The sequence below is a fragment of the Apis laboriosa genome, unplaced genomic scaffold (assembly GCF_014066325.1).
Source record: "Apis laboriosa isolate Shangri-la unplaced genomic scaffold, ASM1406632v1 scaffold9_cov152, whole genome shotgun sequence".
NCBI classification, from domain to species: Eukaryota; Metazoa; Arthropoda; class Insecta; order Hymenoptera; family Apidae; genus Apis; species Apis laboriosa.
The window spans coordinates 2,609,997-2,631,331 of record NW_025224966.1 but is presented as its reverse complement, the minus strand read 5'-3'; the positions used below and the strand labels follow the sequence as shown (position 1 = coordinate 2,631,331).

The window sequence follows — 21,335 nt, the reverse complement described above, 5'->3', positions numbered from 1 at the left end:
TTCGTCTATTTGAAAGTGTAGGAAAACTAAATTTCTCATCTTCCCAATATTGTTTAAAATAGCATTTTTCGTACAATCATNTAGACAATATTGTTTAAAATAATATTCTTCTATAATCATAAAACTAAAAATTGTTCGATCATGACGTTAGCTATTTATTATCGATATTCAATTCCTATTTTAATTCCTTATTATATATCAATATAATGATACAATTCAGAACCGTCTACTGTGCGTCGTTTCGTCTATTTATGAAAGTATAGAAAAACTAAATTTCTCATCTTCCCAATATTGTTTAAAATAGCATTTTTCGTACAATCATAAAACTAAAAATTGTTCGATCATGACTGCTGCGTTGCTATTCACTACCGATATTCGATACCGTTTTCTCTAATTCCTTATTATACTTCGATATAATGGCAATCCATAGAACCGTCTATTGTGCGTCATTTCGTCTATTCGTAAAAGTGTAGTAGAAGAACGTTGGTGATTCTATACGAGAAAATCCGCATCTCGACCACGAGCATGGATGCATCGGTTAACTCAACCTTAACCTTAATATTCGATTCCGTTCATCTTCCTAAAGTTTTCTTCCGCACCTTTTTTTTTTTTTTTTTTCAATATCTACAATATCGTTCCCGAAGAATACACCCCGTTAGAATAGCATTCTTAGGGCCGCAAGGGTGAAACTTTGGAATTCAACGCGAAAAGGCGGCGACGTGGCGAGCCAAGAGAGGAGAGGAGTATTGCCGATAGGGAAACGAAAAGAGTCTTATTAAAATCATAAAACAATACCGGGGCGAGCGGCGAGAGAGTTCGGCCGAAAAAAAAAGAAGAAGAAGAAGAAGAAAAAGGAAGAAAAGGAAGAGAGGGGGGGCGAAGGGAGAAAGGAGAAAGTGAGGGACGGAGAGGAAGGAAGGGCGGGGGAATTGAAAGCGAAAGGCGTAAGAATTCGAGGGGTGGATTCTCACGTTGGCTGGCTGGAACGGCGAAATAATGGGGAAAGTACCGGCAGCCGTCGCTGAATCTTAAACGTTATTTAATTGTTTAACGTAAGACGTTGAATTATGTTGTTATTTAATTAGAAACCGGGAAGAAGGGGGCGGGCGGCCCTCGATCCTTTCGCCCTGGCCATTCGTCACTCTCGAATCAACTTTCCGGTCAGATTCAGCGATGTTACCCGGATTAACCCCCCCGGATCATCCCCCTGAAGCAGAGATTACAGCGCCATTTTACAGCGATTAATACAGTAATACGAATCGATCGTAATATTTCTTTCTTTTTCGATCACGTTCGACGAATACAAATCTGCTGCTAATCTACGTAAAAAGTAGAAAAATTGCGCAAGAGCTTCCACTTCCGTACGTCGATGTAGAGAGAAAGCGCGAAACTCGCGTACGAGTGTTTTTAAACTCGATGCATCGATTGGAATTCCATTCTCGAGAATTCATCCACGGAGAAGAGAAACGGTGAACGAATAATAAACTTTATTTTCCGTTTCGATTGCGCGAACGACGGTCGACGCGAACTGGCCGAGGAAACGCGTTGCTTCGTCCACTTATGGGGAGATTCGTTCGAACGAATGTTCGAGAAACGAATGTTCGAGAAACGAATCGAACGAAATTATAACGTAATTGGAAATTTCAGTGAAAGAGAAGAGAGAAGTTGGCTAGTTAGGTTGGCCGAGAGTTGATCCGTATCGATCCTCCTTGACTTCAGGAGGAAGGATTTTTCCACGTTTTAGGGAAAGAAGAGAGCACGCGGCTGAAAGAATTAGTACTTTTACCCTTTTTCCCTGGGCCGAGGTGAATCGGGCCACGCAACCGCGGCAAAAACATAGCGCGAATCATCGTTTCCCGGTATAATTATCGCGAGTATTTGCATGTCAAAGGGGCCGGGCGTTCGCAGACTCGTGGCGTTCTTCGCCGGCTCTCTTCTCTTCGTTTTGTTGGTTAATCTGCTTTCTCGGTGGTTTCTCGCGGTAAAAGGGTTCGACAGCGTGTACCTTAAGGGCTGTGCCTGATGCGGAGTAATTAGCACCGCGTTACAAAGTACAAAAGGGCGTATTGTCTGGCTGTCATACAGGGTGCGCCTCTTCGTCCTTCCCTTTAGAATTTTCCATACGACAAATCACGTAGCTTTCACGGTGCTCCTCCACCCGTAGTCCTTTCCGTAGTTGTTCCTCTCGTTTTTTTTCTTTTCTTCTCCTTCCTCGCGTGTCTATCCTCGCGTCTCCCGTCAATTCTCGCAACGGGATTCAGAACGAAACGAAGAAGAGTCGACGAAGAGAAGCCCGGCGAAGAAGGGAAATTAGAAGAAGCGTAACTTTAAGACTTAAGTCCACGCGATCCACGCGCATCATCTCACGGACCTTCTCTCTTCTTTTGTTCGTGCGTTTCACCCTGCCCCCTCTCCGTGTCAAAGCAGCAGGAAGCGGCAAGGTAAAGAGTTAGGGGAGCTACAAAGAAAGGGGGAGGAGGAGGAGGAGGAGGAGGAGGGGAAGAGGAGTGACACACAGACGGAAAGAGAAAGGGAGAGAAGGCGCGTTGTCCTAGCGATGATCAAAAGCAGTTTGCTCGCAGACTCGCCTCGAGTATCTTCAACGGAGGCGCGAGGGGATGAAAGTTCGTCCGGCTTCCTTCCACGCCTTTCTTCTCTTCGGCGTTTCTTTATCTTCGCCCTCCTTCCAGACCCTCTTATCTCTCCTCCATCGCTCTTTCCTCCATCCTCTCTCAGAACCGAATACGCATCTTTCGCTTTATTGATTTTTCCTCGCGGCGGATATCGCTCGATCGAATTTCTTATTCCACGATAACGAACTTCGTTCGAGCCGATACGAACGATAGGGGGCTCAACGAACTCCTCTCCTCCTTCGAGGGGATACTGTTACAATTGAAGTTTCGAAAAAAAAAAAAAAAAAGAAAAAGAAATTCACGAAACGCGAATATTCATCGCATCTCGTGGCTTGCGATGCCACGTTGCGATGTACGTGTACAGAAGAACATGGCGGCGAGGTTTAACAACCGGTCTCTCCGAGCGGGCTTCCCATAAATCCGTCAGCGCGGAAGTTATTTCCGCTGAAAGTACAGCGAGACGAGGCGAAGATAATCTCCGGTATGCGTTAAGATTCGAAAGGTGGAAGAGTGGAGGGTGGCGAGTGGAGCGAGGGTGGAAAGGGGCGAAAAGTAGAAAGAGAGGGTGGCAAGAAAGCTCGTGCCCCAGTAGCATACATTATCTCGTTTCCTTTCGACTCCACCTTTTCGTCCTCCTCCTCCTCCTCCTCCTCCTCTTCTTCCCCTCCCCCTCCCTCGTTTTCCCGCCTCGCGGCTCTCGCCTCTCCTTGTCGTCGACCCGAGAAAACCTTCCTTCCCCTCGGTTTCCTCGCATAATCATGCATTTGCATGCAAACTCGATATCACTACTTAAAATGTAAAACAACTCGCGAGCGCGTCTCGGACGACGACGGTGCTCTTTCTTTCCCTCGTTGGAGGGGGCGGCGATGAAAACGGCGAGCGGCGAACCGGCTGGCTGAGAAAATGGACGCTGCTACTCGGGGATACGTGTAAATAAAGAATCTACGTCGCGCCTGTGAATTGCTAATTCCTCGCTCGAGAGATGGAAGGAGAACTCGTCGTCGGAGTTACGGAAGAGAGATATTGAAAATTCAGTGGATCGGATTTCGTATTCTTTCACGGTGCACGCGTAATTAGAAAAAGGCAAACTTTATCCCACCAAGTTTTTATTAACCTTTTTCGCGCTTACCGCTCCCTGTATCCGCCTATTACCGAACTTTTATTAGTTTTTTTTCCTTTTTTTCCTTTTTTAATATTATAACCTAACAATCAACTTCGTCGATGGCGTGATGATTTCGTCGTCCCAAGGATCAGAGGGAAATTACGATGAAAATAGGATAAGCAATTTTGAGAAATTTTCATTTCAAACGTAAATAAATTTTCCTCTTTCTTTTTCTTCTTCTTTTTTTCTTTGTATCATCTGATTTTCTCGAATGAGAAAAACAGAGTATAGCATTTTATGTAATTGTTTGTCCATGTTCTGCCAAGATGAGGGACGAACAATGGCGGTTTGTTCACGAGGACGTCGAACTTTGTCGGAACAATGAACGGAAGGGAAATAAGGCAACGAGAAGACGTTGTCATCCCTTGGCGATAGAACGATGAAAAATGTTTAACCCTCTTTTTATTCCCTTAAAGATATTGCGAACATCTCGTTAGATAATCTCGTGAACACTCACCTAATCCCGCGTGCCCGAAGCAGAAGAGGCAGCCATCCGTTCCGTTGATGACCGCGTGGATCACGTCCGTCAGAGCACTCGAGCAGATCTCGGTCTGTAAAGAAGAAGAATAAAAAGAAAAGAAAATAGAGAGAGAATTTTACGAAGTGAGGAGAAACGAAATGTGTATTGAAAATTTGCGAAAATGAGAGACAATCGTTCGAACTCGTCTCAGAGACGAGGAAAGCTACTCCTCTAAGCTAAGCGTGGCGATAATATTGATATCTAATTTGATCGTCCGAAGGGAGTAGGCCCTCGGGTTAAGTTATTTAACTACGACAGCCGAGGCGCTTTGGACCGACGATGGACGCGATTTTAATTGTTCCCTCATCGTGATAGGAGGATCCGACGAGGAGCGGGGGAGAAGACGAGATACCAGCCAGGACTTTCGAGGGTAACGACGAAGCTTAACTTAAAGTACTTAAGAAAGCGTTTGCGGGACGGTTTAATAAACGGGACGAGCGTTGCGTCCTTTGGTACGAAGAGAGAGAGAGAGAGAGAGAGAGAGATTACGAGAGGAGCCGCGCTCCGCTTTGTTTGCTTTTAATATATTCATAGACTGGAAAAGTCTTTTCCAGAAATATAGAAGGACACCGCGGTCCCTAATTTCACCCCTTTTCTTTCCTTTGTCTTTCGCCAGACTTTCTCGCTTAGTTAAGAGACGCGTATCTACGACGTTATGATAGACGAATTTTTGGAAAGAGAGAGAGAAAGAGAGAGGAGCAGAAAAAGGAAAGAAGAAGAGAGGAAGGATGGAAGAGGGGTGCGAAGGGTTCCTCGTTCCGCGAATTTCCTGCGGAAGCGACCGGGAATTTCCTTCGAGCCTGCACTCGATTCGCCCTGACCGATCGATATATAGACATCGACCATTCTCCTCTCTCCCTTTCACTCCCGCGACCGCGTCGGCGAACGTGGGTTTCGCGAGAGAGGGAAACGTAGGAAAGGGGAGCAGGTTGCTCGGGAATATCGGGAGAGGAAGATGAGAACGTGTCGATACCTCGACCAAACAAGATTGAAATCTTCGCGGACGAGAATCGGATGAATCTCGAGGCCCGAGATGGAAAAGGGGGAGATGAAAGCTTGCGGTGAGTTTCGAGAAGTGAAGAAAAAAAAGAAAGAGAGAGAGAGAGAGAGAGAGAGAGAGAGAGAGAGAGATAGTTTTCCAGGGACACAAGAGACTGGAAGAGAAGGAACTGCGCGAAGCGAGCGATTTGGAAACCCTTCGGGCTGCGTTTTTTCCCTCCCTGCCTCCGCTTTAAAGGGAACGGAAATAAGGAGTCCGGTCTTCTCTCCCCTCCCCCCTTCTCCGTTACAGTAATTCCAATTTGTCTTTGCCCGTTTCATCGAATCTTTCGATACGGTGGGGATTTGGATTTCGAAAGCGAAACCGATCCACGGATGATTGCCGCGTTTGAAAAAAAAAAAGAAAAAAAGAAAAAAAGAAGCGATGAAAACGCGCGTCGAGAATACCCTCGACGAGATTAAAGGGGGAGGGGGAGGAGAAAGAGGCGAAGAAGAGATCCGCGGGACAACAAGGACATTCATAATTATAACGGGATCATCCCAGGGGGATGTAACGCAAAGCAAACATATTTCGCGGCTACCTGCACCCTCGAGAGATTCGCCACCACTCTCTCTCTCTCTCTCTCTCTCTCTCTCTCTCTCTCTCTCTCTCTCTCTCCCCCGCTCCCCCTCTTGCGGAACGCTCCGGAACCGACAGCATCACGGTTAATGAAATACGTGACCGAAGCCTCCGTCATAATCTCAAACACTTGATTCCGCGATCCCGCTCGGAATTGAGAGGAACGAAAGGGGTTGGCTCGTCGTTTCACCGCGCGGAAAACATCCCCTCGGCGACCGTTCCTCGTGCCTCGTTTATAATGCGTCGTCGAATTTTAATCTTTCTTTTTTTTTTTTTTCTTTTTTCTTTTCCTTTCGCCGCTGCTTCAAACGATTCGATCTTTCCGGCGCAAACGTAACGCGGGAGGAAATTTATTGCGCCGGTTGAATTTGAAAAAACCGGATACGGAGGAAGAAAAAAATATATTGCGCGTACAATTATTTCGTAAAGCCTCTCTCTCTCTCTTGAAGGGAGAATTCGTCGCTCCTTTGACAATTTTCGAACCGTGTGAATCGTTTTCGCGATTTCAGACACGCCGTAAAAAAAAAAGAAAGAAAGAAAGAAAGAAAGAAAGAAAGGAAGAAAAAGGAAGAAAATTACCATAGAGATGTCCCGACCGAAGGAAAAAAAAGAGGAGCTTACCGTCTATCCGGGGAACGCTTAAGAAAACGAAGTGAAATTTGTTACCGACAACTTCTCGACAAGACTTTCCTTTTCCTTCCTTCTCCTTTCTTGAAAGAAGCTTTGCGGAAGAGAGGTCTAGGAACGATTGAAAAAGGGGGAAAAAAAAAAAAAAATCCAACCGTCTCTATTACCGACTCCAATGGGGAGGATGACTCCGACATTAATTTCGGCGAGTGTAAATTAAAAGGAAGAGAAAGGCAGAGAAGGGATCTCTGCGGTGTGACTTACAAGAGAGAGAGTTGCTCGGTGTCATCGTGGCCTGAGTCGTAGCCGAAGATTCCACTTGCAGGACGCGTTCCGGTAACGCAATATTGGCGCCACTGCGCGGAATACCAATGATACCGACAAGAAAAGGGAGGAGAGAGAGAGAGAAGGTTGTCGATGCTCGTGGCCCAAGATAAGCTTCTTGGACGAGGAACTTGCAGAGTTACGCTCTCCTCCTCTCCTCCCTATCCTCTCCCTTCCTATCTCTTCCCTTTCACCCTTCCCGTCCACCACCACCATCCTTCCCGGCGAAATGTAAAACTCGTGTAAGAAAGTTGGAAAAGAAGGTGGTGGTAGCGGGAAAGGAGTGGCGTTCGCGATTGGATGTTAAGGGAGGCTTTTAATGGGTGGAAATAATCGAATGACCCCTCTCTCCCTCCTTCCTCCCCTTTTCTCCGCGAATCTCTTAATTCTCAAGTTTCCAGATGCCTCGATGCCTGTGTGGAAGAGGGAACAGGTGTCGCGACCGCTTCCATTTTCTTAAACCTGGGGCGGTTTTCGCGGATTCGTTAACCGGCAAGTTTCTTCTCGAAATAAACCGAATTTCCGTTTATTCGATTCGGAGGGGAGGGAGGAGGGAGGAGGGAGGAGGGAGGAGGAGGGAAGGGGGAGAGTGGAGATTAAACGTTGGATCCGGACGAAAATTCCGCTAATTAGAGAGGAATGAATATGTTTACACGGAGCGTGAACGGGTTATGATTCATGGGAGATGAACTTTGTCAAATCGGTTATTGGGATAGACGTTGATGAAGTTAATTCGCCTCGTGGAAAATCACGTTGAATTTGAATTATCAGGGTACGATGTATCTGTCAACAATGTATTTAGAATAACATCCGTCGGTCCAATTTACTATCGGTTAATTGCGTGAACGTTACGAAAATCGTGTTTGTCGATTACAATATATCGCCGTAATACACGCCGAATGCGAAAACGGGTAATTTAAATAATTGCAAGAAAAACACCTCTCGCGTTTATCAACTTTCGTCAATGATGTTAAAAAAATGGAATGGAGAAAAATATGTAAAATATAATTTTACATATTACGAAATACATTTTCTTAATTTCCTTTTTTTTTTTTTTTTTTTTTTTTTTAAAGTCTGACATCATTTTCAAGCAAAGCTAGGAAATCGCTATGCTATGCAATGCAACGTAGGCGAATCGTGTATATCGCGACCGATTTTACGAGCTTTCACGAGAGCACGGTCGAGGCCATTATCTACATCGTTGCGAGGAAAGTAGTAGGCGGTTTACCATTTGCGTGTAGACGCAGCTGGCGCGTGAACCATCGTTCGCGATGAAAACCGTATCAAAAACAAACAGAGCCGAGGGGGATGGTGGTTTTCGCTCTCGTCCAGCCGCGTGTCTACGAGCGCGCATGCACGCGGCGGAAAACTCGCGCGCTCGTTCACGAGTCGATAATTCCAAAAATTGCATCCCCCGCAATTGTACGCGTGACATCCGGTTTTTGCTCACCGCACCGTGACACTCGTCCGCCGACTTAATAAATTCCGATATCGATATCGACTCGACGTTCGAGCGGAACGTTTCCCAACGAACGAGTCCCAAACGAGCGAAACGATCGTTCCTTATCCACCTTATCGATCTCTCCTTTCGAGCTTTCGAATCGTCGACGTTGAAGCTCTGACGGGAGGAGTTAACCCTCCTCCTCGGGGAGGATAGCGGGAGGAGAACTTTTTATCCGATTTTTTACTCCAAGTATCGCGGTAAGAGCGTTCACGAGGTTGTCAAAGCGGAGGAGGGTGGGCGCGAGAAGGGAGCGCGACGGGGAGAAGAGAGGGAGGTCGGTGAAATATGTCGCGATTTACACGGGAGATTGGCGTCATTGGCGCCTGGGGAACGAGAACGAGCCCTCCTCCTCGCTTTCTATCCAGAACCTGGAACGGCAAACCGGGCCACCCTAGTCACCGCGGTGACTGGTCGGATCAAAAAAGCATCGGAGGAGGGAGGGAAATCCAACGCTCGGTTTGACCGATGCAAAATCGAAATCGTTAGTAACCCTATCCGCGTTTCGCTCGTTCCCGCCTCTCTTCTCTCCCTCGTTCCATCCGCGTGCCTGCGTTCTTTTTTTCTTTTTTCTTTTTCCTTTTTTCTTTTTTTTTTTTTTTTTTTTATCCCCGACGAATTTCCCGAAACGCTTGAAACAGCGGTTGTTAAAAATAATTAAAAGTGTTTCTCGTCGGCGCTGTTTGGAAAAAAATCGCGCGTACCGGATAAACCGAGGAGGAGAGGGGTCGAAAGAGGGAATAAAAGCAATTTCCCCCTCCCTGCGAGTTCTCTAACGATTTCGAGGAGGGGGGCACGGAATCGGGAGGCACGTCGGTGGACCGGAATGCACGATCTCCGGCAGAGTGACGTCTCGCTTTTGGAAGGGCTGACGCGTGTCAGACACCTGCCAAACTTCATCACCGGGGTTCCTGAACTCTCCCTCCCGCCCCCGGTGCTCGTGGCCCGAATTAATCTTACTGTAATATGGAAATGCGGCGCGCCGGGATGGGCTGTGCGAGAAGATCCGGTCGGACACGAGGAAGGCAGAACAAGGAATGTGGATGCGGCCAATTGGGGTTGGATCCGTTCCACGAGCCCGTATGATTGGTTTACAGATTACCAGCCATGGCTCCACTCGCCTGTTAGAGGAGTCTCGCTATCGACCCCTAGCTTATTCGGATCTGGACGATCGTTGTTCTTCTAACGTGCGATTTGCGCGCATCGATTACAGAAGGGCGAGGCGAGGCAGATATCCTTTCCCGAACGGAGGAACGGTCGATCGATGGATAAATGCCGCCCTGTGTTGTTAGTATTCTAGGAATAATGGCAAGCGGCCTGACTGTGACGCGGCCAACGAATTTTGATGAAGAGGAGCAGGAAGAGGGGAGGAAGGGATGCGTTTGCTTTGTGGATCGATCAACCGTGTTGAAAAAAAAAAGAAAAAAAAGAAAAAAAATAGGGGGGGAGGAGGCGGGGAAAAAAATAGAAAAAGCGGATTAGCCAAGGGAAAGCACGTGGCCCGAATTTATTGGTTCGTCGGACCGTTTTAAACCGTATTCGAAACGAAGCATCGTGCATACGCGTTTTCGTAATATACGTACGAAAATATAATACGTGTGCGTGGAATATACACCACATTTTGGTTAAAAAAAATTCGCGTTACATTATCTCCCCCTAATCTCAACCGCGTTTATCCTCGTCGTAAAAGGAAAAAAAAGAAAAAAAAGAAAGAAAGAAAGAAAGAAAGAAAAAAAAGGACTCCGAGAGAACGATTCAACCGCAAACGATCCAACCCCCTCCCCTCCGGGCTTTAATCTCGCGGCGAGTGGAGAGGAGGAGGGAAGGGTCGAGCATAATTTTTCGGTAATCTCCATAATCGAAACCGGGCGGCAAATTAGAGCTGAGCGGAGCAGCAGCAAAGGTATCGGACGGATTCTTTCGTCTTAATAAGAATCGGTCGGGGTTTGGACTTGGTTGGATTTAATAAGAATCCCGGCGTCGATACGGCTCTAATCCCGTCTGCCGCGGGGCCGGAGGGGGGGATGGGAGGACATCCAGGCCGCGCTCGATCCATTTTCCGTCGGTCGGACGGCCGGAAACCCGAAGGAGAGGAGAACAAGAAGCCACGCACCGTGAATTTGCGGCCTCCGTTCGATTAGCATTCGCTGGGAAATGAGCGATAGATCGAAGCCACGCTACGTCGCGAGAGAAGGGAAGCTCTGTGCCTCCGCCTCTGCTCCGCGCAATAATACGCGGGGAACGGAGAAAGTGAGAAACGAGGGAGGAGGGTGAAGAGAGAGAGAGAGGGGGGGGGGAGGTAGTGTACGCAAGCGCGTACGTATCGCGGGCGCGTACACACGGGCGCGTAATCCACAGCGTGACTATTAGTCGTAAGTCAATAATAAAGCCCTTGTCCTGGACCGACCATAATGGCCCCGGTGAATTATTCCGTCCAGGATGCATTGTCCACCCGAGCTCGTTCGCGGGGATGGAATTGTCGTTGGCCAGCGGCGATGTACGCGGCGATGTACACACGCGTATAAGATCTCGAAGCGCGTCTGGCCCGGCTCGCATTCACCTACGGACCGTTCCGTAATTGAGATGGATGTTCAATTAATTTGGCCCACGTTTCATTTGCACACCGGACGGGATCCGAGTGACCGAGGGCACTTGGCGTCCTTTTCCACCATCGTCGCCGAGACACCTGAGATCGACAGCCTTTCTTTCTTCCCTCTGTCCAGGAGGGAGACCATCATTACGAGTATCCACGGACGAGGATTGTCGAGAACGAGAATTGTCTCGCACGGCACGGAAGATTCGTGCGGGCTTTGTGTCGCGAAAATCGCCATTACCTTAACGTTAATTGACCCGTATCGAAAAAAAGGAATTTCAAAGGAAGAGGGGAGAGACGCGATGGAATTTTACATCCCTTCCTTCCTTCCTTTCGATCCTCTCCGAAACTCACTATCGCGAGATTTAATCGACGTGGCTTCGTACGACGTAACGAAAATTCGGAAGCGGCAAGTATTATCCTTGGCAAATTGCCGCCACCGTAAACGACACCATCCAAGCGCGTTCGCGTAACGACGTTCACGGCTTAGAGGGGCAAGGAGGGGAGAGGAAGCTTCTAACAAATTGGAACTTCAAAGACATTTTCCTCCTTTCTCCTCCTCTCCGAGTTTTTCCCTCCTCCACGCGGAAATAAACTCAGGGAGTGAAACTACCCCCTGACAATCCACGTACGCGTCTATTCTTACGTAATGGCGGCAACTCGCTACGATGAATGGCCTTGACAGCCACCGATATTACGAATTTATCGACGACTCGGTCGATCCGAACGAAACGCGCTTTCCCTCACGCTTTTTCTTCTCTCCTCTCGACATATCCGCCAACCTTTCTCCACCATTTTTCTTCCACCGTTTCTTTCCTCTTGTTCGTCGGAAACGATTTCGACGCGCGTTCGCGAAGAAACGCTCCCGCGTAACGACGAACGAAAGTTATTCCTTTCGAATAATTATTTGGCGAGATACCAAGTTTTGAACGAGTTGCTCTACGATGCGGACACCGTTAAACGATCGATCGGCTTCCATCCACGATGGTAATTTACGACTGATCCATAATCAAACTGGCGCGGTCTGTTTGCGCGTCATATTGGGACGCGTCTCCGCATAGCGGTCGGCTGTCCGCGATCCGCGTATTTGCGGACTCGGATCGGCAAAGGTATCCGCCGCTCGAAGATTATCGGTCCACGGCAATTACATTTCCCGCGCGGTGCAATTTCACTCAGGAGATCCTCATTTTTGAAGGCGAACTCGAAATGCGGATAGAAAAAGAATTCACGCCAAGATTCAGAACGATTCGAGTCGATATTGTAAGGGATTCTGTGGAGGTTGAGAGCGCTTCTCTCTGCTTATGGAATTTCCGATCAAGATTTTTTTATTACGTGGACGAATTCTCGTCTAGATTTCTTCTTGCGAAAGCAACGGAAGGATATTTATTACACGTGACGAACTTAAAAAAAAAAAAATAGTATTTATCCATCTCCGTTAAATCAATAGAAAATCAAAAGTCAAATTGGCTCGCGATTTACGCTGAGTGGCTGCGAGAATCGGAAAAATCGGAGACTGGTTAAAGACGAACCACTTTCGGGACCGACGCCGCCTTTAAAATATTCACGTGGGTGGGAGGGGGGATCTGCGTTTGACGGATGGTCGTCGAAAAGGACGGACCGTCCCCGAGGACGGACGCATTCTCTCCGCGAGTTTCCTCCTCCCTGTCCCCGCAATTCGACTTGCAAGTTTGGAACGAGGCCGTGGATACGATTGCGGCAGAGAAAAAGGTGGAAAAGGGAGAGGGGAGGCCATTGTGACTTTGGATGACAATCGTCGCGGCCAAAGCGGACATTTGATCGAATCAATCGATCGCTTTGCAACGTTCTTCTAAACAGCGTGTGGCGGGGGAGCGCGACTCGCGTCAAAGGGCCAGAGGAACGCGCCAGCGGCGGGGAACGAAGGGCTAGTCCCTGGAGAGGACTGGCTGGGATAGAGAGGGCGGCATGGAGAGGAACGTAGAGAGAAAGAGAGAGAGAGAGAGAGTTGGCGAGCTGGTAGAGCAGGGAAAACCGAGTAGCTCCGGGTTCATTTGAATCCGACGCTCGATAATGTCCCCGGAGAGCATCGAAATATCTCGATGCACGTGTATATATGTATATATATATATATACGTGTACATGTATATACATATATATACACGTGCAACCCGCGATATTATAACGGTGCCGCTGCTGAGCTCCCCGATGACATTCGCGATGTCGTTCATCAATGCCACGCCAATAAAATTCGCCGTGGTAAACGGTGGGAGGGAAAAGATACGTTACGCTATCTTGTCTTCGGGAAACGCTGATCGATCCGTTCTTCCGTTCATCTTGGAATGGATTCTGGAGAAAGTCGAGAAAGAATGGGAAACGTCGCAAAGTTTTGGGTGTCAAAGGTGATGCGCGATTACGATTGGCGGAATTTTCTGCGATGGGTCTTCTCTCTTTTTCGCCTTCGTCGAAAAGGGAGGAGGAATGGAGGATAATCGCGAGGTGGAAGGGCGGAGGACAGTCGGGGGGACGCGCGAATTCGAAAATAATCACGAGCATCGAATCGAGCTGGTCTCCTGCTCGAGGTGGAGGAGGGAGGGGAAGGGGGAGCGAGGAGCAAGGAGCAACGCTCGCCCGAGGGTCCGCGGGTTAGAAGAGGGAGGTTGGATTTTCCTGTCGAGAGGTGGAGTTTAGAGGTCGGGAAATTAGTTTAGTTATGCGCCCGGCAGGGACGTCTCTAGGATGAACGCGCGAGTCGAGGGGCACGTAGACGTTTTCAACGTTTCGATTTCTTTTCCACCGTCCTCTTCTTCCCTCTTCTAAAGTTTCCCTCGCCTAAGATCCCTGGCTCGTCTTCCGCCATTTATCCTAGTTCCTTCCCTCTTCCAACGAATCCACCTCCTAGAGAAAACGGTGGCCAGCGTCTCTCTATCGCCGCGTTTCTACGTTTCGCTCGAGGAACTCGAAGGAGGAGGAGGGGAAGAAGAATCGTCGCTTTCGAATTATTTCGTAACGAGCTTACCTGGGAATCCTCCTCGGTGAATATCGCGTCGAAGGCGAACATTTTCGGGGCTGCCACGGTCGGCCTGCGATCGTCCGCCGAAGAAGATTGCCCAGCCGTTGGATCGACCAACGTCACCTGTTTCTTTCTCTTATCGGCGTTGAAGAAACTTCCACCTTCCCCCGGTGACACCTTCAGCATTACCTTTACCTGCAATCAAGAAGACGGAAAGACTCTTATTGAAGGAGAAGAAGAGAGAGAGAGAGAGAGAGAGAGAAATGTCGTCGAGTTTATTATCAAAAGGGTCGTTGATCCATCCATCCATCCATCCATCCCGGAGGAGACCGAGCAAAGAGCAATTAGACCAGAATAGATCGTCCCTCTCGATGCGAATATCCAGCGAAATCCGTTGGAATAGCTTAATATTACGTAACGAATGAAATCTTCTCTCTGACCGAACAATAGCCTCATCAGAATTATCTGATGGACAGCTTGAACCGTAAAATAGACCCGGTCTAGAATTACGACGACCCACATTAACCGATCTGGTTCAATGAACCATCTCGCGCTGCTCCTCTCACGCTGCCGTTTAAAGCCGTCAGCCGGCTCGGAGACTGAAACAACATCGGGTCGATGAACTTTGATAAGACGGAGGAGAGGAATCGCGACGCTCCGCGTCTCCTCCACGCTCGCCTCGATATCATCTCGATCTAATTCGACCATCTTAAACGATCGACGTTGATTCGACGTCGGCTGAGAAAGAGACGGAGAGACAGAGAGAGAGAGAGAGAGAGAGAGAGAGAGAGAGAGAGAGAGACGAGATATCGATTTCAGACTTACGAGTGGCAAATTGCACAGCTGTCTCGAGAGACTAATCTCGCTTCGGAGTGCTACAACGTTCGATACCCGTGCTACATCGGAATGGTACTTGGTAGTCATTATGTAACGCGGATGGAACCGAGAGATAACGCGGTGAGATAGGATCGGGCTGTGACGCGATACGGAAAGAGAAACAACGCCGGTGGCGGAAAGTGGTGGTCGACGGGATGCATGGATGCGTGATTAAAGTCGCGTTCATGGTTCGAAGATGGATGGTTCGATCGGCGAGAGAGAGAAAGAGAGAGAGAGAAAGAGGAGAGCGGACAGAGGCCGATGCGCGACGCTCGGTCGGCCGTTCAGGAAATTGCGTTTCGAGATTTCGTTCAGATTGCGGCGCACGTTCTATCTTTTGCATACGGAACGGTTTGCTCTCGAAAAAGAATCGCCTCTCTCTCTCTCTCTCTCTCTTTTTCCACCACCACTCGATACTTCTTTTTTCCTCCTTCGAAGGAAGGGCGATCGTCTCAGTACTCGGTAGTTTATCGTGAAAAGACCGAGTGCTAGCGATCGAGCGACCGGAAATAAAATAGTTCCTTTCCAATTTCATTGAGAAAATTCCGCGTATCGATTGCCCCCACCTCTCCTCTCTCTCTTCTCTTCTCTTCGCCCTTTTTTTCCCCTCCCCTCTTTCCAACCCTCCATTTTGCATGTACTCGCGCGAATCACTTTGTCTTCCTCTCTCTCTCTCTCTCTTTCCGACCCTTGTGTGTACATATATCTCGTAACGAGGCTGATTTCGGGACCGGATATCTGTTCCGCACGAACGAGTTTAAGAATCGTGTTCCCTCGACGCAGATACGTTTCTGTCCTCCCCCTTCCCCTTCCTCATGCTCTTTTTCTTCGTCGAGAATGGCTCTCTGCCGCGAGGCGCGGTGGATTCTCCACTCTGCCGGACCTCCACCACCGCCACCACCGCCACCATCACCACTACGACCACCACGATCGTCGATAAAACGCGCCAGGAGAAAATTCCTGGCCAACTCGCAACCGCTCCCACGATATCGGGGAAAACTTCAAAGGCATCGAAGTTCGCCGCCATCGCCGAATCGTCGCGTCCCCTCCCTCGCAGACAGGACACACGCGAAATTTATGCGAATTAATTAACCCCCTCCCCTCTCGAGGATCGGATACTTGGAGAGGAAACTTTTCGAGCTGGTGCTTCCGTTAACCGCGAAAATTGACTGGATGAAAGGATTTCGGGACGAGCGAAAATCGAAATGTAAATATTCGAGACGGATTGTAATCGCTCTCGGATATTTATATTTTTGTAATAAATAAGCTCGACACTCGAATTATGTGTTTCGATACACGCGTACGTACGTATCGCTTGTTATTATTTTTTTTTTTTATTTCTATTTTCGAGAAATATATAATTTACATATTGTTCGTTCGTTTGTTTTCATTCGTTCGATCGGTGAACTGTGTCTAATTAATAATCGTTATAATATATAATATATAATATACTATAACGAATGAATTATAATATCGTTTTTTGTGGGAAAATAACGACGCGATAAGAATAATTGGAAAGAGAATAATTGGAGAAATTTTAAAACGAAAACTACGATTCTCACGTACGATTAATCAAAGGGAACGTTACACTAGTATAAATAGTGTCCTCTTCGGACGTTCTCTGTCTTCGCGATTCACTCCATTGTAATCTTCAATCTTACCCTAACGATCCCCCCCTTGGCTGGGCCCTGGCTAGGCATGCTGCCAACTTGTCCGTTTCTATTCACCGATTCTCTAAATTTCACGGCTCCGTCCCGCTATCGCTATAATTCTTCCCTCTATCTGTTCAAGGCCGGTGCAACAACCTTCGCCCCTTTGTTCGACGCCTTTCGCGATTTCCCGCGTAAATCTTGAATTATTAAATTGTTCGCTCCGTTTACGCGACTCTTCCTTCCATCATCTTTCTATCTACCTCGCGCGTCACGAAGAAAGAAGATATCCTCGTCATCGATTACATTTAAAACAGAATTAAACAAGTCTTCTAACCATTCTCCGTTTCACGCGTGTGAACAAGCTTTCGTATATCATTTCGATTTCGTGTATAAATTATATTTCAGGATTAAAATTTCGCCACGTTTTCCATCCTCAATTTCTATTCACGCGTGTAACGAAGATGTTGTTATCGTCATTGTTCCCTATTGGTCGAAACAATTCGTTGCCATTTCCCGTATAAATTGTATTATAAAATTACAGAATGTCCTTTCTGTCCACGAGATGCGCGACAAAATTGTCATTGTTCCGTATCGAAGAGTAACGAGAGGATCCAATCGATTTGCAAATTGATTATTTTAAGGTATAACCTTTCATTTCCTCTCGATTTCACGCGGAATCTTTCCATCCATGCACGCGCGATAAAGAAGATACGATCGTTATTGTCCCGTATCGGTTGGAAGGGCGGCTTTGGTTCGATGCAGTCTCCCGCTTTTAACCCGAGACCCGCGTCGTTTCCAGCGGAAACGGAAGGGTGCCGTTAATTTCTCAACGTCCAAAACTGGGAACGAGTCGCGGCCAGCCTCGTACGACCGGCTCCGCTGCCGTTTTCCGGACGGACGTTAAAGTGCAGAGATGTTTTATGACGGGGACGACGAGCGTTATTCCGCCAATTTACGATTCTGGCCGAAATTACGATTCTCTTTAAAAAAAAAAAAAAAAAATTTTCTCCGCGCACAGATCTCGCGCTGATCTTTCCGCTCTTTGTACTCGCGCTACGCTTATTTCTTTCCCGATTGTAAAGCTCATTCCACTGCTCCCCCAAAGTCAAAGAAATCACTCGAGAATTACGTTCGAATCGCTCTTCTTTTTTGTATACGATTCCTCCCTTTGGTCGAACAGCAATTTCAATCGCAAGTACCCTTTAAGTAACGTCTATGGTGCTCGATCAAACGTGTACGCGAATCGGAAAAAAAGAAAAAAAAGAAAAAGAAAAGAGTAGAAGATGCGCGAAATTATCGTTGTGCGACGATTCGCGTGAGGATGAAGAATCGAGAGACAATCCCTACTGTACGATGTGGATGAAATGGATGATGGAAAGAGAGAGAGGAAAGAGAGAGGCAGACGAATAAATCGAAAGGAAGGTTCGATCCGAATCGATTCGACGACGCAAATAACCGGAATTAATCGAACTGCGCTTTGGCTTTTAATCGCGACAAGAGCCAGGAACCGGGTTCACCCCGGTTATAAGAGAGACGAAACGCACGCAGCCCCGGGGGGGATTCGAACTTCGAAGACGAATGTCATCAAAGCGATTGCGAGACGCGGAGTCTCTGCCTTCTCCTCTCGCTCTCTCTCTCTCTCTCTGTGTCTTTCTCTCTCTCTCGCTACACGAGAGAGATTGCACGACGCAGAGATCGCGCAGGATAATCTAAATAATCATCGTCTGCAGGGAAAACGCGATTCCTTGATGGCGGGCAACCCCTTCGTTAAAACGGTAGTAACGTCATCGACGAGCGTGGCCCGAGGCGGGCCCCTCTCCCCCCCTCTTCTCCTCCCTACGTCGATCGATTTCGGCTATTAATGCCTCTCTGTCTCGTGTAACGACTTTATCCGACACGCTTGATAAGGAACTTCCTCGTTTGTGCTGCTAGAACTAACTGGAAAGAAATTAACCGTTCGATAGTCGGCTCGATAGTTCGTTATCACCGCCATTTTTCCCCGTTTTCGACCGATCGTCCAATGCTCTCACTTCGCATCCGCTTTTATTCCTTTTTATTCCTTTTTATTCCTTTTTAGCCCGCTCGCGTCGTGTCGTTTTTCGAGGATACATTTAAATGTTATTATTTATCGTGTATGTTGTTGTTGTTGTTGTTGTTGTTGTTGTTGTGTTGTTATTATTATTATTGTTGTTGTTGTTGTTGGCATGGATGGATTCTGAAAAACGTGATTAAAACGCGATACCGTTATCCGCGAGCGTGGCATTGTTTAAAGAAGAGGCTCCGCGTCAACGTGGGTGGCGCGGACGTAATCGATTTTCAACGTGTTAACGATTTCCTGCCGGTAATCAAATTCCCGGCTGCAGCACTTTTTTCTCTCTTTCTCTCTCTCTCTCTCTCTCTTTCTCTCTCTTTCGGCCGAGCATCGCGATAATGGAACGGTAGATGAATTTATGTAACTTTGAACGCAGTTTCGCAGATTTTTTTCCACGGCTCGCCTCGGCTCCGTTGAAATTTTACGGAATTGATCGGAATTACGCGGTTNAACGCAGTTTCGCAGATTTTTTTCCACGGCTCGCCTCGGGAGCCGGGAACTGGAATCGAACGTTTCTTTCTTTCTCGAATTCTAACTCATTCGCGCCAATGATCAAACGACACTTGAACTTTGTGCACAAAAGATATTCTCCGAAGCCAAGTAAATAAGCGTCAATTCGCCGGAACGGTGAAAAGCGGCGAGGATATTTCGCGATGCAATTGCTGAAACTCTCTGTGCAGTTGCAGCACAATAATAATTAAACTAAATATCCAGACAGAGGAGAGGGAGCGAGCAAATTTCATGATTCACCCGATGATCTCCGAAATTTCGAAATTTAACCCACATTCGACTCGAGCCGAGAGATAAAGCGTTTGATAACGAGCTAAGGATAGAGGGCTTTGATTCGACGAATTCAGACGACCGCGCGCCGCCTTGAAAACTATCCCTCCCGAGCAAGGGCCGTTATCCGCTGCACGTAGACTCGAGACTATCTCTAAATACTCGGCCTGGAGGCGTACGCATTCGAGGGTGAAAGTCGAGAAAGAGAGCGGTGGAATTCGTAACGCGGAGAGCTCCGGGCTATTCGAACGAAATTTGCGTGGCGAAATGGGTCAGGGGCGGGTCGCCACCCCTCGTGAAGGGCGAGGCCGCCGACAAATGTGATTTTCCCCGAGACGGGGACCGACCGACCAATCGTTCTACCGAGAAAAACTCGCTGAAACGACGTAATCCCGAGACACAGAATCCCGATTTACCGATTTCTCGAGGGGATGGGTACGCTCTTACCGGTGTAATAAAGAAGCACGCGATGACGAATTGACCGCATCGTGAATATCGAGGCGAGCAAAAACATCCAAACCCTTTTCCCGCGACACCCACCTCTTCCCTTCGTTCCACACTTTGATTACTTATTATTAAAATTTTCCTAAAGTTTTTAGGTTTCGATTAGTAATAATCTCATTTCGATAGTAATAATCTCATCTCAAAGGAAAAGAGAAAGAAAAATGCTCGACGAAACCTCGATACGATCCGGATATAAAACGTGATAACGTTCGTGGTAACGTGGCCAGGGTTGGTATGTCCCTTATCTTGCGTCGTCGTGGAATTTCACGATTTACCGGGAGGAGGGGAATTACGGCGTCGCGGCGACGAAGCAGGTAACGCAATACTTCCGCGGTGGCGAGAAGAAGGCGAGGGCGGCGGGGTGGAACGGTTAAGGTTGTCAGTCAAGGGGCGATAGGCGGCACGGCAGAAGCGTGCCACACGCTACTTTGCCTTTCGCTCCGTTGCGTCTGTGCAACGGTGTGGCGTAGTAATGGCTGTATAATGGCGGGTGTACATGTTATACGCTTAATATCGCGGCGTCTAGCGACGTGGAAAGGAACAACTTGAAACGCGCGGTTTACTTAGCTACAGCCAACGCCCTCCCTCTACCCGCTCTCTCCCTTCCTCTCTCTCTCTAATCATCTCGTGTGACGCTCCAGCCACCAGGAGAGGGAACTGACTGCTCGGAGGAAACTTTCGAACGAATTCGCCTTTCGTTTAATTGCCGTGGAATCGAGGGAAACGAGATCTCGGGGACGGTTATCGAGATGAAAAATCGAGGATTTAAAAGGGTGGATCACCGGTTCGAGGGTAATAATTCCAACTCGTTATCGCGACGAAGGAGGTGTTTGCCTGTAATTAATCCGCCATCTACGAGCGATCGCGCGCCTGGAAAAAAGATTATTCGACAGTAATCCTGAAATTGGCCGCGAGATAAATGCCCCGGCTACGATCGTTCAGAACGGATTATCACGGATCCGAATACACGGGCGAAGCTGCTTGACGAGGAGGGTGAGAATTACCAAGTGTCATCGATCCTTCTCCTCCTCGTCGTCGTGCGGAAAAACTCGAAACTCGAAAACGGAACGAATCGAAAAATTAATCCGAAAGGAAAGGGGTTCCTCGTTCCCAAAATATTATACCCCCGAAAATTCGAAATTTCGAATGCGCTTTGTTGGAGAGAAAGGAGAGAAAGTTTACTCGTGGCGGAGATTTTTCACGAGGTTGTCGATGGCGAAGATCGAGAAGCGATGCGGGATAAGGGATGGCCGAGACGTTCCGCCGAGCGGAAAAGGAGAAGAAGATCGATGACTCGATAAGGAGATACATCTTCTCGGTACAAAATTCGATGAGATATTTCGCCGATCCGAGGCCTCGCGAGCTTTTCGAAACCGTGGCTCGATATCGACGATAGAAATCTCGCGATCCTCGCCCTCCTCGATCCTCCGTCCCATTACCGAGCTAAACAACAATACTGAAACT

The 21,335-nt window shown here is 47.8% G+C and overlaps 1 protein-coding gene across 1 annotated transcript in view; it reads right to left on the bottom strand.

Annotated features, from left to right (window-relative positions):
• LOC122720035 overlaps positions 1-21,335 on the bottom strand; it is a 252,977-nt gene that overhangs the window by 18,334 nt on the left and 213,308 nt on the right. Inside the window, exons 7-8 of the mRNA XM_043946439.1 lie at positions 13,974-14,162; positions 4,253-4,346 (exon numbers count right to left, since the gene is read on the bottom strand). Coding sequence (XP_043802374.1) covers positions 4,253-4,346; positions 13,974-14,162 — 283 coding nt within the window. The remainder of the gene's footprint in view (positions 1-4,252; positions 4,347-13,973; positions 14,163-21,335) is intronic.